Here is a 13,788-nt window from a genome sequence, read left to right on the forward strand (position 1 = left end):
AAAATCTATTTGAATTTCTGACAAAAATATATACCTAATTTCAAAGTACTGTTTATAATCTTGAATGATAGTGAGAGAAGACTCTCACATACTCACTGATACTGTGATGCAGTGTTCATTCTGGACAGGAGCTTACTCATTCTCTCTGATTAGAATTTAAATTCATGGCTCTTGGTGTGAGCGTTAGTCACATCATTCCATTGTATGCCTTTCTGAGTTTGTTGTTTTCTTTACTGTGGTTGTTGGCGCTGGTTACTCTGTAACATTTATTTTTTATTTTTATTTTCATTTTGATTAAAAAGACTATTTTGTTGTGAAACAATTTGAATTACAAAGATGCAAAAATAGTACAGAGAATTCCAATATATCCTTCATCCACATTCCCTGTTATTTCCACATTTATTTTCTCTTCTCTCCTACATGTGTCTATGAGTAATTTTGCTCTGAACTATTTGAAAGTTGAAGACATGATAGTTCTTTATTGCTAAATTCTTCTGTGTGTATTGCCTAAGAATAAAGACACCAAAATCAGGAAATTTAACATTGATATACTATTATCTGGAACATTTCTTTTGTAAGCACCAAATTAAACTGTTCTACATGTGTTTTTGTTTGTGTGTTGGGAGATTAATCTTGCCATTAGTATAAATCATGGAGTAGTTGACTGTATCTTAAATTAACTTTAAATATCTGTGTAATTATCAGTTTTCAAAAATTAATGTTGCTTTTTGTTGGAAATATAGAAATGATGTTCATTTCTAGTTACTGATAAACCTATTTGCATTTTGAAGGATTTAATTGTGCTTTTTAAGTAATTATGATGAGATCTTTAAAAGCCCTAAAGCTGTATCAGCCTTTTTCCTCTGTTGGACAGTCTGTAGATTGCCTAAGTTTTGCCTTTAAGAATGCCATACTTTATGTAAGTAGGATCTGAGTTTGGCTACATTCATGTATTCAGTTATTTATGCTTATCCATATTAATATTCTCTATACTAGATTATAAATATGGATTAGATTCATTTTACTTTATCTTTGCAGTGTCAGTACAGTACTGCAATGAAAATTGTTTAATAATAATCCAAGTAAAAAACAAAGAATGTTAGAATGCTTTGGGACACCATAAATATAAGGCACAGAAGGGTTAAATGTAAAATAATAGAAAAAGATACCATACCAACACTAAAATAAAGCTGATACAGCTATTTTAGTATCAAGGTACATTTTATGGCAAAAACTTTTACTTAATATAGGACATTTCATAGTTATAAAAACAGAAATCACAAATCTAAATTTGTAGTCCTGTACATCTTTCTATTGTGTATTATTTCTCTTAGGCTTTAGTCGTGTGGTCTTAGATTATTTCTAATCGAGTGCTGGTTATTTCTAATTGAGTTATTTCTACCTGAGTGTTATTTGAGCCCTAAGATAGCATAATCTTCCTACCTTCATTTCTAGTAGGTATCTAGGCTAAGGGCACTAGCAATCCCAGATCATCTCAATCCCATCAGGAATGGGAGGATTTGAAGCTGAACTTCACTCCAAGTGTGGGCTGGTCCAAATCCAGGCCACCATAACTCCTAATGTGTAATATTTTGGGGCCCAATTCAGCAAGCCCTAAATTTCAGTTCTTGTTATCTCAGCAGATAGGGCTTAGTTCAGTCTGTTGAAAGCTGTTCAGCTTTTCACCTTCTTAAGATGAGTGAGGTCAGATTCTGAAAGTAGTTTTATTGACTGTAATCAACTATGGAAAGATATTTTATGAATACTTGTCTAAAACTCAGTTTATAGCAATATAAAGCTGAACAGAATTACTTAATGAGTTTCATAACATACAAAATGACACTGAGAAACATGGGAACAAAGCTCTGCCTCTCTGAAATAACTATTGGTGTGATATTTTCAAACATTTAAAAATGTTTGATATTGCAAAAAAGTAGAAAGCCCTTAAAGGGGAAATAGACAAAACTACAGTCCTAGGAGAAGATTTGAACATACTTCTTTCAGTAACAGATGAAGCAGAGACAAACAGTATATGTACATATATACACATACATTTTACATGCATGCACATGATTTGAATATGGTCCAATAAATGATCCAATTAACATGTACTTAGTAACTGCAGATTTCATGTTTATTTCATGTGTGCATGGAACATTTACCAAAATTGGCCATAGAATTAGTCTCAGCATATATCAAAAGATTACTCTTACAGGCTGTTCTCTGGCCCCAGTGGAATTAAGCTGGTAATCAATAATAGAAAATCCTGAATGTTTGGAACCTGTTTCTGCTACACCTTGAGGTTATGGAAGGATTACTTAAATTACACTCAGTGGATTACACTAAATGTACCATAAACAAAAATAACAAACTCAATTGTACTAAAATTAAGAAGCTCTATTCATTCCAAGATATCATTAAGAGAGTGAAAAGGCAAGCCACAGACTGGAAAATAAGTATTACAAATACAGTCCCTTGTTATCAGCAGAGGATTAGTTCCAAGACCCCCATCAGATACTAAAATCCAAGAATGCTCAAGTCCCTTGTATAAAATAGCATAGTATTTGCATATAATATACACATATCCTCCCATATATTTTAAATTATCCCTAGATTACTTACAATACCTAATACAGTGTAAATGCTATGTAAACAGTTCCTGGTATGCTGCAAATTCAAGTTTTATTTTTTGGAACTTTTTGTTGGAATTTTTTTAAAAAATATTTTTGATCTGTGGTTTGTTGAATCTGCAGATGAGGAGCCACGAATATGGAGGGCTGATTATACATATATTTGACAAGGAATCATATGAAGAATGTAGAAAGAATTGCTACCAATCAATAAGAAAATCCAGTGGAAAAGTGAGCAATAGATTTCACAAAGAGAACGTACAGATGACCAAAACATGACAAAGCACTCAATTGAATTAATCATTAAGGAAAGCTGAAACCACAATGAAGTAATAACGTGTACTCATTAGAATGGTTAAAATGTTTGTGTAAGTCTGTTTTGTAAATAAGTTCATTTGTATTATTTTTTTAGATTCCACATATAAGGGATATCGTATGATATTTGTCTTTCCCTGACTTCACTTAGTACAATAATCTCTAGGTCCATCCATGTTGCTGCAGATGGCATTATTTCATTCTTTTTTATGGCTATATTCTATACACATCTTCTTTATCCATTCATCTGTCAGTGGAAAATTTAGGTTGCTGCCATGTCTTGGCTATTGTAAATAATGCTGCTATGAACACTGGGGTGTATGTACCTTTTTTTTTTTGACTCTTTATTGGAGTATAATTGCTTTACATTGTTGTGCCAGTTTCAAGACAGTAAAAATAATATGGTACTGGAACAAAAACAGAAATATAGATCAATGGAACAGAATAGAGAGCCCAGAGATGAACCCACAGACATATGGGCACCTTATCTTTGACAAAGGAGGCAAGAATATACAGTAGAGAAAAGATAGCCTCTTCAATAAGTGGTGCTGGGAAAATTGGACAGCTACATGTAAAAGAATGAAATTAGAACACTTCCTAATACCATACACAACAATAAACTCAAAATGGATTAAAGAGCTAAATGTAAGGCCAGACACTGTAAAACTCTTAGAGGAAAACATAGAACACTCTATGACATGTACTTTTTTGAATTAGTTTTCGTCTTTTTCTGGATATATGCCCAAGAGTGGGATTGCTGGATCATGTGATAACTCTGTTTTTAGTTTTTTACGGAACCTCTGTACTGTTCTCTCTAGTGGCTGCACCACTTTACATTCTCACCAGCAGTGCAGAGGGTTCTGTTTTCTTTACATCCTCTCCAGCATTTATTATTTGTAGGCTTTTTTTTTTTAAATTTCTTTCCTCCCTCCCTCCCTCCCTCCTTCCCTCCCTCCCTCCCTCCCTCCTTCCCTCCCTCCCTCCCTCCCTCCCTCCTTCCCTCCCTCCTTCGGGTCTTCGTTGCTGCAAGTGCGGGCTTTGTCGAGTTGCAGAGAGCGGGGGCTACTCTTTATTGTGGTGCGCAGGCTTCTCATTGTGGTGGCTTCTCTTGCTGTGGAGCACTGGCTCTAGGTGTCGAAGCTTCAGTAGTCATGGTAGGCGGGCTCAGTAGTTGTGGCTCACAGGCTCTAGAGTGCAGGCTCAGTAGTTGTGGGGCACGGGCTTAGTTGTTCCGTGGCATGTAGGATCTTCCCGGACCAGGGATCAAACCCGTGTCCCCTGCCTTGGCAGGTGGATTCTTAACCACTGGGTCACCAGGGAAGTCCATATTACTTGTAGACTTTTTAATGATCGCCATTCTGTCTGGTGTGAGGTATTACCTCATTGTAGTTTTCATTTGCATTTTTCTAATAATTAGCAATGTTAAGCATATTTTTGTGTGCCTGTTGGCCATCTGTATAGAATGGCTGAAGTGTGGAAGACAATTTCAAGCATTGATGAGAATGTGGAATACAAACTCATATTGCTGCTGGAGTAGAAACTGGTACTACTGCTTTGGAAAATTGTTTGATATCATCTTTTAAAGTTGATTGAATTAATACTCTACCCCAACAGTTTTACTACCCAACCAAAATGTATGCACTCATGCCCCAAAAGGCATGTGTAAGAATGGTTATTGAATCATTATTTGCAGTAGCCCCTAACTAAAAACCTAACTAGCTATTTATAGTAGAATGGATAGTTTATTCATACAAAGGAATGCTATACAATGAAAGAAATTATTGCTACACACAATGCAAATAAATCTTGGGAACATATTGTTGACTGAAGTCAAATAAAAAATGATAAATATTCTATGACCCTATTTATAGCAAGATCAAAACCTGGAAAAGTTAATCTTACTTTGTTAGAAGTCAGGATAGTAGTTACCTGAAGGATGGAGGGAGTAGTGACTGACAGGGTGCATAAAAGAATTTCTGATAATTTTTATCTGGGTTTTGATTACGTGGTCATGCTCTTTTGGGATAATTCACTGGACCATAGTTTTTATCTGGGTTTTGATTATGTGGGTATGCTCTTTTGGAATAATTCACTGGACCTCTATGCTTACTATTTGTACTATTTGTGTACCTTTGATTATATATTATATGTCAATTAAGAAAATTTAAAAAAAGAAAAAAAAGAAAAAACCAGTGTGACTGTCAGAAGTGAGAGTGAGGAAAGTGGAGAATGGTAGACTGTAATATCAGGGAGGTACAAAGGGACCAGATCACGAAGGGCCTTATCAGCCAGGATGAGGAATTTCAGTAATATTTTAATGTGATGGGAGGTCACTGGAGAGTTTTGGGCAGGAGAATGACATGACCTGCTTTACATTTATTGGTAATAAGCTTCCTTGGCTGCTGTGCAGAGCATGGATTGTGGCAAGAACAGAATCAAGAGACTAGCCCAGGCGAGAGATGATAGTGATTTCACCTGGGTTACAACGGTAGACATGGTGAAGTGGCCCAATCCAAGGTATATTTTGAAGTTAGTGCTATCAAGGCAGGTTCATGGATTAGACTGTAAGGTCAGAAAGAAAAGATGATGCTGAGATTTTTGGCCTGAGCAGCTGGGTGAATGGTGGCAGTGTTTGCTGAGATGGAAAAGACTGAGGGAGCAGCATGTTCAAAGAGAAAGAAAGAGGTTTACTTTTTGATGCATGAATGTTAAGATACATATTAGACACTTAGGTGGAAATGTTAAACAGCTAGATATAAAATTGTAGAGGAATCAGGGATGGGAAAATAATTTGTCATTAATGTTACAATGCTTTAAATCGTGGGGGCTTTTGAAAAAGATCACCTGGGGAGTGAATAGAAGGAAGAGAGTGCAGGTGTAGTGGAGTAGAGGGATGACATCTGATCATTGGGGCAGATCAACATTTTGATGTCGGGGAGAAGAGAAAGAGCAGCTAATGAGTTAGAAGGAAAACAGGGGAGTGTAGTATCTCAAAGCCAAGTCAGGTGTTTCCTGAAGTAAGGAGTGAGCCACTCTGTCACATGCTGCTGAGATATTTAATTAGATGATAAATGAAATTTGACTACTGGGTTGGGTAGGATGCAGGGCGAGTATTTGAGGAGAGTTAGGAACTGGAATAAGTTTTATATTTGGGGAATGAATCTGTATAACCAGCTGTTAATATAATAAAACTAAGATTTTGAGGCTTTTTTAGTCTAACAAAGGAGTACCTGCTAAGATTAATAGTTAAAAAGTATGTAACAGTATATTTTGCAAATTTCAAGGGGGATTTAATATAAGCAACCTATAATAGATTCTTTTATGTAAGATACAAAAATTAGATGTGAGTCTGCCATGAGAGTGCTGTACCCCTTTCATCATGGATCAGTATGTATTCATGTTCTTAGTATCTTTGAGTCAGGTGGCTTGAATATCCCAGTCTTCATTTCATCTTAATTGAAAGGCATTTTAAATTGGCTCTTAATGTTACTTGTATTAGTGACCTCCTATTTGGAAAGCTTGTCATTGATAAATTCTTACTAAAATTTTGAAGTCTTTGATTTCGTTCATTATTTTATCAGCCACGTCTGAAACAAAATAAAGAACTGAATCAATGAATACAGGATCTATAGTTTCTACCTGAGTGTGGGGCTTATAAATTTCTTCTTTCTTGAGTTTGGGAGGTGGGGCAGGCCCTCTGTAGAGAATTTGGGCTGTTAGTGGTTCTTTTGCAGACGAGTGAGGGTTCCAGAAGATGTAATGGGAATGACTATTAGGGAGAACAGTGTTAGGAAGAAGCACACAGCAGTAATGGGATGAATTTATGCCAAAGGCCTCAGGCAGCTATTGTGTGATGCTGAATCATGACAGAAACTAGGTCTGGTTCTAACTGAAAATGTGGTGAAGAGACTTTTTTAATTGAAAAGAACAGGGACTCACCCAAACAGATCCAGAAAAGAGAAGGGAGCAGTAAATAGACAAGTGCAGGGATCAAATGGGAATCCAAAGACAAAAAGGCAACATACCTTGTCTTCCTGAAAACTGAACTGCAAGTGTGGACTTAGGGCAGATTTGAGTAGTGCGTTTGCCTGTTTTTTCTCTCTCCAGCTATTTCTGTTTGCTTTGTTCTCTGTGTTGTACAGGCTGCATGCCGCTTCTCAGTTTTTTCGTTGTCACCTCATATAATTTCAGGTTTCACTTGGCTGTTGTGTTGTCTTCAGCTCTAATTTCAAATGACCTTTAAGCTTCTTTGGCTGTCATCAACTCACAGCTGCCCACTGTGTTTTAGGTTAAATACCAAAGAGTGAAAATCTTGTCTAATGCAGTTTCCTTCTCCTTTGCTCCCTGAGCCTTAGAATTCTGTTTAGCCTCAATTGGCTGCCCTTGGGTCCGCTGCCCATCCCTAGTCCAGCCACTGCTGGGAGAGAGCAAAGTCTCTGGGCAGAGAAGATTCCTGCAGAGAAGGGGCAGTGATGGGAAGGGCAGTGGTCTTCTCTAGTACACCCTCCTCACCTTAAAAATTACGTGGTTGGGACTTCCCTGGTGGCACAGTGGTTAGGAATCCGCCTGCCAATGCAGGGGACATGGGTTTAAGCCCTGGTCCGGGAAGATCCCACATGCCGCAGAGCAACTAAGCCTGTGTGCCACAACTACTGAGCCTGTGCTCTAGAGCCCTCGAGTCACAACTGTTGAGCCCGGGTGCCACAACTACTGAGCCCATGTGCTGCAACTACTGAAGCCCGCACGCCTGGAGCCCGTGCTCTGCAACAAGAGAAGCTACTGCAAAGAGAAGCCTACTCATCACAATGAAGAGTAGCCCCCACTCTCTGCAACCAGAGAAAGCCTGTGCACAGCACAACAAAGACTCAATGCAGCCAACAAATAAATACATTTATTTTAAAAAATTACATGATGAATTGAAATTGTAAAGGCTTGGAATTTGGGAGGAGTGGCACGAAGGCCCTGTGGCTAGGGAAATGAGCACAGGAAAGTGGTGGGAGATGAAGTCAGAGAGGTAGGCTCCTGGGCTGTATTATGTAGAGCCTTGCAGGCCATGGAATAGAGTTTGAAGTTTGTGTATCTCAAATAAATATCTACACCTGTTCAAATATGTATTAGAGATACATAGGGAAAAATGTGAAGTGTTACATACCAAATTAATATTACTGTGTGTTTTTCAGGAAGGAGAGGGCCAACTAGGATTGGAGGTTGTGGTTAGGCTTTATGTATATGTTTGATGAAGAGGGATATAGTCATGTGCTGTTTGTGGAGTTCAAAGTTAATTAAAAGAGGTGGGAGGTAATAACTAGAGGAGTATGGTTGAGGCAGGGTCAGTTGGTAAGGCCTGGAGATCTACCTGCTGTGCGGTCCCAGACGGAGGCAGCTCTTCTGAGCCCTAGAACTGAAAACGTAGTCTGAAAACTGTGAATTCAGTCCAACTCTCTAAGTTCTTAGCAAGACATTCCTGAACACTAATATCTTTCAGCTACACTGCGATAAAGTGGAGAGTAGAATGTGAGTCAAGGATACTGAAAATAATACAAGAAATTATTAATAAAACTAGTAATGTTTTACTTTTATTAAAATTTGTAAAATTTTATATAATCTTGAAGTGTATACAGTCTAATTTGGGTTAATATTACCAGATGATTTTGTCATAATAGAATACCCATAACATGATATTTGCTTGCACAAAGAGTATCAGACACTGTGCATTTAACTTATAAATGTTCATTGCAAAGGATGTAGGTAGTGACTAAGAATTTTATTCATTTCCATGCTTATTTATATGGTCTTTTAAAATTTAAGCTTAGCGTACAGTACATAAAATTTATAAGAAATTGCATGTGTTTTTGAGTATTTTCTTAAGGCTTAAAAGTTTCAACAACTTTTAAATGGTTGAACTGAATGTGAAAACACTTGAAAGGTGAGGAAATTGTAATGAAAAATTAGAAGAATCAAATAGAAATAAGGTCTTTTCTATTTAGCTTACACTTACATAACTCTTATTAAGTGACTGACATTGTTCCAAATATTTTACGTTTTAACTTAAAAATTTTTTTATTGGTGTATAATTGCTTTACAATGTTGTGTTAGTTCCTGGTGTACAGTGAAGTGAATCAGCTGTATGTATGCATATATCCCCTCCCTCTTGGGTCTCTCTGCCCCCCGCCCCATCGCATCCCTCTAGGTCGTCACAGAGCACTGAACTGAACTTCCTGTGCTTTGTAGCATGTTCCCACTAGCTATCTGTTTCATGCATGGTAGTGTGTTTATGTCAATCCTAATCTCCCAATTCGTCCCACCCTCCGCTTCCTTGCCCTGTGTCCACATGTACCTCTGTGACTTAAAGATAGAATACACTGGTTAAAAGGACTAAAAATGAGTAGAACTAAAACAATCTAATAGAAGTTCTGAATAATGTGAAAAGAACATAACATAGGAAGTGTATGTCACAATGTGAGCACTGACATAAACTTGGATACTTTGTAATCACAAGTATACCTCTTATTTTATTCAAATATATCTGTTTATTCAGAGATGACTGTTAAGTTTGTCCTTCTCAGTGACATTCAAGTCAGAAATAGACTTTCAGCCAAATCTTTTTATTTTGTAAAATTTGTATTTAGTAACCGATTTTTAAGAGTTAGTTACTAAATGTTGTATGTGAGAAAAATGATGTTGTTAATTTTATTTGATGAAATATGTGAATAAATAAGATGTGTTAATATTCTGTTTAAGGCTACTGAAATTTGCTGGAATAGCTTGGTTATGCTTTTTTGATGATTGGTTCCACTAAGAACTCTCTGTGGTTCTGGGAAGAGTCAGTATCCTATAATGCTGCATCTACTTTGAAATAAGAGGGAATTGGAGAGGAGGACAAGAAGCATAATTCAAGATACCAATTGAAAACATCTTAGCTAAAACAAATCTGTACCAGATATCACAGATACTCATATACCTTTCACCCAGTAAGTTCTGAAATTGTGTGGTTTAGGGTTTGCCTCCAATCTATCTCCTGAAATTCCTTTAAAGAAATTCTTTATGAAGAATTATATATAATATGCATTATGTATATCTTTATGTATAATATAAAGATAATTTACTTGTTTTATAATGTTTGTGAATGTGTGAGTTTTTTTTGTTGTTGTTTGTTTTTTTCACCCCCACAGTATTTTTAAACAATTTTTTTCCTTTTCCCTAGGGAGTTGGTCTCTCAGTTCATGGACAATTCCGAGTGGCTACCGAAAAGTCTGTTTTTGCAATGCCAGAAACAGCAATAGGTAAAACAAAACAAAACAAACACCCACCAAATTTTTAATAATTACTTTTAGAATTATCATCTTTTGATACATTTCAGATTACACTGTTGTTGAAGGAATTGATGGAATCTTGTGTGAGCTACAGCAATGAAAGAACTTTTAAAAAGAAATTATGGTAGGAAGATACCTGAAAGTTTATATTAGCTCATACTTATATCTGAAAACACAAAGGCACACATACTTAACTGGAGACACTAGCACACTGTAGTCGATTTCATTTATTTATTTTTATTGAAGTATAGTTGATTTACAATGTTGTGTTAATTTCTGCTGTACATGTATTTCATTTTAGATAAAAGATTATTAGGGGAAATATTCTTGTGTTCAGATCTGTGCTCCATTTTGAATTAACTTCTGTATGTGGTGTGAGGTATGGATCAAAGCTGTAGATCAGTTTATTATTTTGCATAGGGATATAAAATCATTTCCACATCATTTTTTGGAAAAAGCTACTATTTCTGCACTGATTGCCTTTGCACCTTTGTATGTGCTGATCTTGGTGCCAGTGCCACACTGTCTTGATTACTGTTGCTTTATAGTAAGTCTTAATCAAGTAATGATAATCCTAATTTTGTTCTTTTTTTTTTTTTCTCCAAAGTTGTTTTGGCTGTACAGATACTTTGTACTTCTATATGAGTTTTAGAGTGATTTTGTAGGTTTCAGCAAAAAAACCTGTTAGAGTTTTTATTTAGATTGTTTAGGATCTATCAATTTAGGGAGAATTGACATCTTAACAATACTGAGTCTTCAGACCTGTGAGCAAGGTATATCTTTCCATTTATTTAGGCCTTCTTTAATTTCTCTAAGCCAAGTTTTGTAGTTTTCAGTTTCTTATACATCCTTTGTCAGATATATTCCTTAAGAATTTCATATTGTTCAGTGATATTATAAGTGATATTTAAAAAACCTAGTTCTGATTGTTAGTTATCAATAAATAGAAATATAATTGATTTTTGTACTTTGTATCCTGCAAACTTGATAAACTCACTTATTAGTTTTAGTAGATTTTTTGGTAGATTTAATTGGATTTTCTAAATAGATATGTTGTTTACAAATAAAGTCTGCTTTACTTTTTTCTTTCCCATCTGGATGCTTCTTATTTTTATTTTTTCTTGCCTTATATCACTGGGTAGAACCTCCAATACAATGCTGAACAGATTTGTTGAGAGTGGGCCTTCTTGCCTTGTTCTGCATCTTAGGGGGAAAACATTCATTCCTTCACCAATTAAGTATGATGTTAGGTATAGGTTTTTCATAGATCCCTTTATCAGAATGAGGAACTTTCCTTCTGTTCCTTGGTTTTATAAGGAATGGATTTTGGATTTTATTGTTTTTTTCTTTATCTGTTCAGATGATCATTGGTTTGCCTTTTTTAGTTTGTTAATGGTGAATTACTTTGATTGGTTTTTCAACATTAAACTAACCCTGCATTGCTGGGATAAATCTCACCCTAGTACGATGTTTTCTACTTTTTATATCTTGTTGGGTTTGATACATTGAAATTTTACTTGGAATTTTTGCACCTATGTTCATGAGCAATATCAGTGTAATCTTCTGGTAACATCCTTGCTTCATTTTGGTATCAGGGTAATACTGGCTTCATTTCTGGAAGAGTTTGTGTAGACTTGGTTCTTGTTTTTCTTTTTTCTTTTTCTTTTTTTCCCTATATTTGGTAGAATTCACCTGTGAAGCCATTTAGGCTTAAGAGTTTTCTTTGTGGGAAGGTTTTTAACTACAAATTCAAAATCTTTAATAGATGTAGGCTATTCAAGTTACCTATTTCTTCTTGCACAAGCTTGATTAATTTGGGTCTTTTAAGGAGTTTGTCCATTTATTAGCATAAAGTTCATTTCCTTATTATCTTTAGTATCTGTAGAATCTATAGTAATATCTGGCTATCTCATTCTTGATATTAGTAATTTGTGTCTTTTTTTTTTCTGATCAATCTAATTAGGGGTTTATTAATTTTATTGACCTCAAAAAACATTTTTTGGTTTTATTTATTTTCTGTTTTATTGATTTCTGCTCTGATATTTATTACTTCCTTTTACTTACTTTAAGTTTTATCTCCTTTCTCTAATCTCCTAAGGTTAAACCTGAGGTCAGTGATATGAGACCCGGGTATAGAATTCTGTTCTGATGTTTAAATGTCAGTACTTTAAAGATTTTGCTACACCATCTTCTCATTTATGTTGTTTTCCATGAGAAATCTGCTCTTATCTTTATCTTGGTTCCTCTGTAAGTAAGTGTCTTCTTTTTACTTTCTTTGGCTGCTCTTAAGATTTTTCTACTGATCACTTGTTTTAGTGTGCCTTGATCACTTGACTAGGATGCATCATTGTGTAATTTTCTTTGTTTCTTATGCCTGTGTTTACTGGGCTAGTTAGGTTTATAGTTTTTGTCAGATTTGGAAATTTTGATGTTATTTCTTCAAATATTTTTCTGTCCTCCCATTTTCTTTTCAGGAACTCCATTTAAACTTTTATTAGGCTCACTCATCCATTGTTCATTTTTTTATATTTTCTTCTTTTCATTTTAGATACTTGCTATTCCTGTGTTTTCAAGTTCATTAATCCTTTCTTTTGCAAAGTTGAAGCTGCCCTTAATCCCATTCAGGTATTTTTTAGCTTATACATTCATCTTAGTTTTCATCTATAGTAGTATCATTTGGGTCTTTTTAAAAAACTATCTTAGTTGTTTTTATTTAACTTTTTGAAGATACAGTATATGTTTATTATAACTGTGTTGATGTGCTTGTTTTCTTTTTCTTTTTTTAACAGACAATAAACAGCATATATTTAGAGTGTACACTTTGGTATCCCAATCTCCCAATTCATTCCCCCCCAACCCTCCCAGCTTTCCCCACTTGGTGTCCATGTGTTTGCTCTCTACACCTGTGTCTCTATTTCTGCCTTGCATTTCCTCTTTCATGGTTGTTAGCATTTGCCTTATGTATTGAGGTGCTCCTATATTGGGTTCATATATATTTATAATTGTTATCTCCTCTTCTTGGATGGATCCCTTGATCTTTATGTAATATCCTTTCTTGTCTCTTATAACATTTTTTATTTTAAAGTCTATTTTATCTGATATGAGTATTGCCACTCCAGCTTTCTTTTGATTTTCATTTGCATAGAATATCTTTTTCCATCCCCTCACTTTCCATCTGTATGTGTCCCTAGGTCTGAAGTGGGTCTCTTGGAGACAGCATATCTATGGGTCTTGTTTTTGTATCCATTCAGCCCGTCTGTGTCTTCTGTTTGGTGCATTTAGTCCATTTACATTCAAGGTGATTATCGATATGTATATTCCTATTACCACGTTCTTAATTGTTTTTGTTTTTGTAGGTCCTTCTCTTCTCTTATGTTTCCCGCTTAGAGAAGTTCCTTTAGCATTTGTTGTAGGGCTGGTTTGGTGGTGCTGAATTCTCTCAGCTGTTGCTTGTCTGTAAAGCTTTTGATTTCTCCATCGAATCTGAATGAGATCCTTGCTGGGTAGATTATTCTTGGTTGTAGGTTCTT

The 13,788-nt window shown here is 35.6% G+C and overlaps 1 protein-coding gene across 3 annotated transcripts in view; it reads left to right on the top strand.

Annotated features, from left to right (window-relative positions):
- The window catches only part of HIBCH (3-hydroxyisobutyryl-CoA hydrolase), a 91,809-nt gene that overhangs the window by 41,757 nt on the left and 36,264 nt on the right, over nucleotides 1-13,788 (top strand). For 2 of the 3 annotated variants that reach the window (XM_057744506.1, XM_057744507.1), the window contains one exon: nucleotides 10,150-10,228. In XM_057744506.1, the coding sequence (XP_057600489.1) occupies nucleotides 10,150-10,228 (79 nt within the window). Of the gene's footprint in view, nucleotides 1-2,753; nucleotides 2,862-10,149; nucleotides 10,229-13,788 lie in introns of all 3 variants that reach the window. The other variant, XM_057744505.1, reaches the window with a different exon arrangement.

Source organism: Hippopotamus amphibius, chromosome 8 (assembly GCF_030028045.1).
Source record: "Hippopotamus amphibius kiboko isolate mHipAmp2 chromosome 8, mHipAmp2.hap2, whole genome shotgun sequence".
Lineage (NCBI taxonomy): Eukaryota > Metazoa > Chordata > Mammalia > Artiodactyla > Hippopotamidae > Hippopotamus > Hippopotamus amphibius.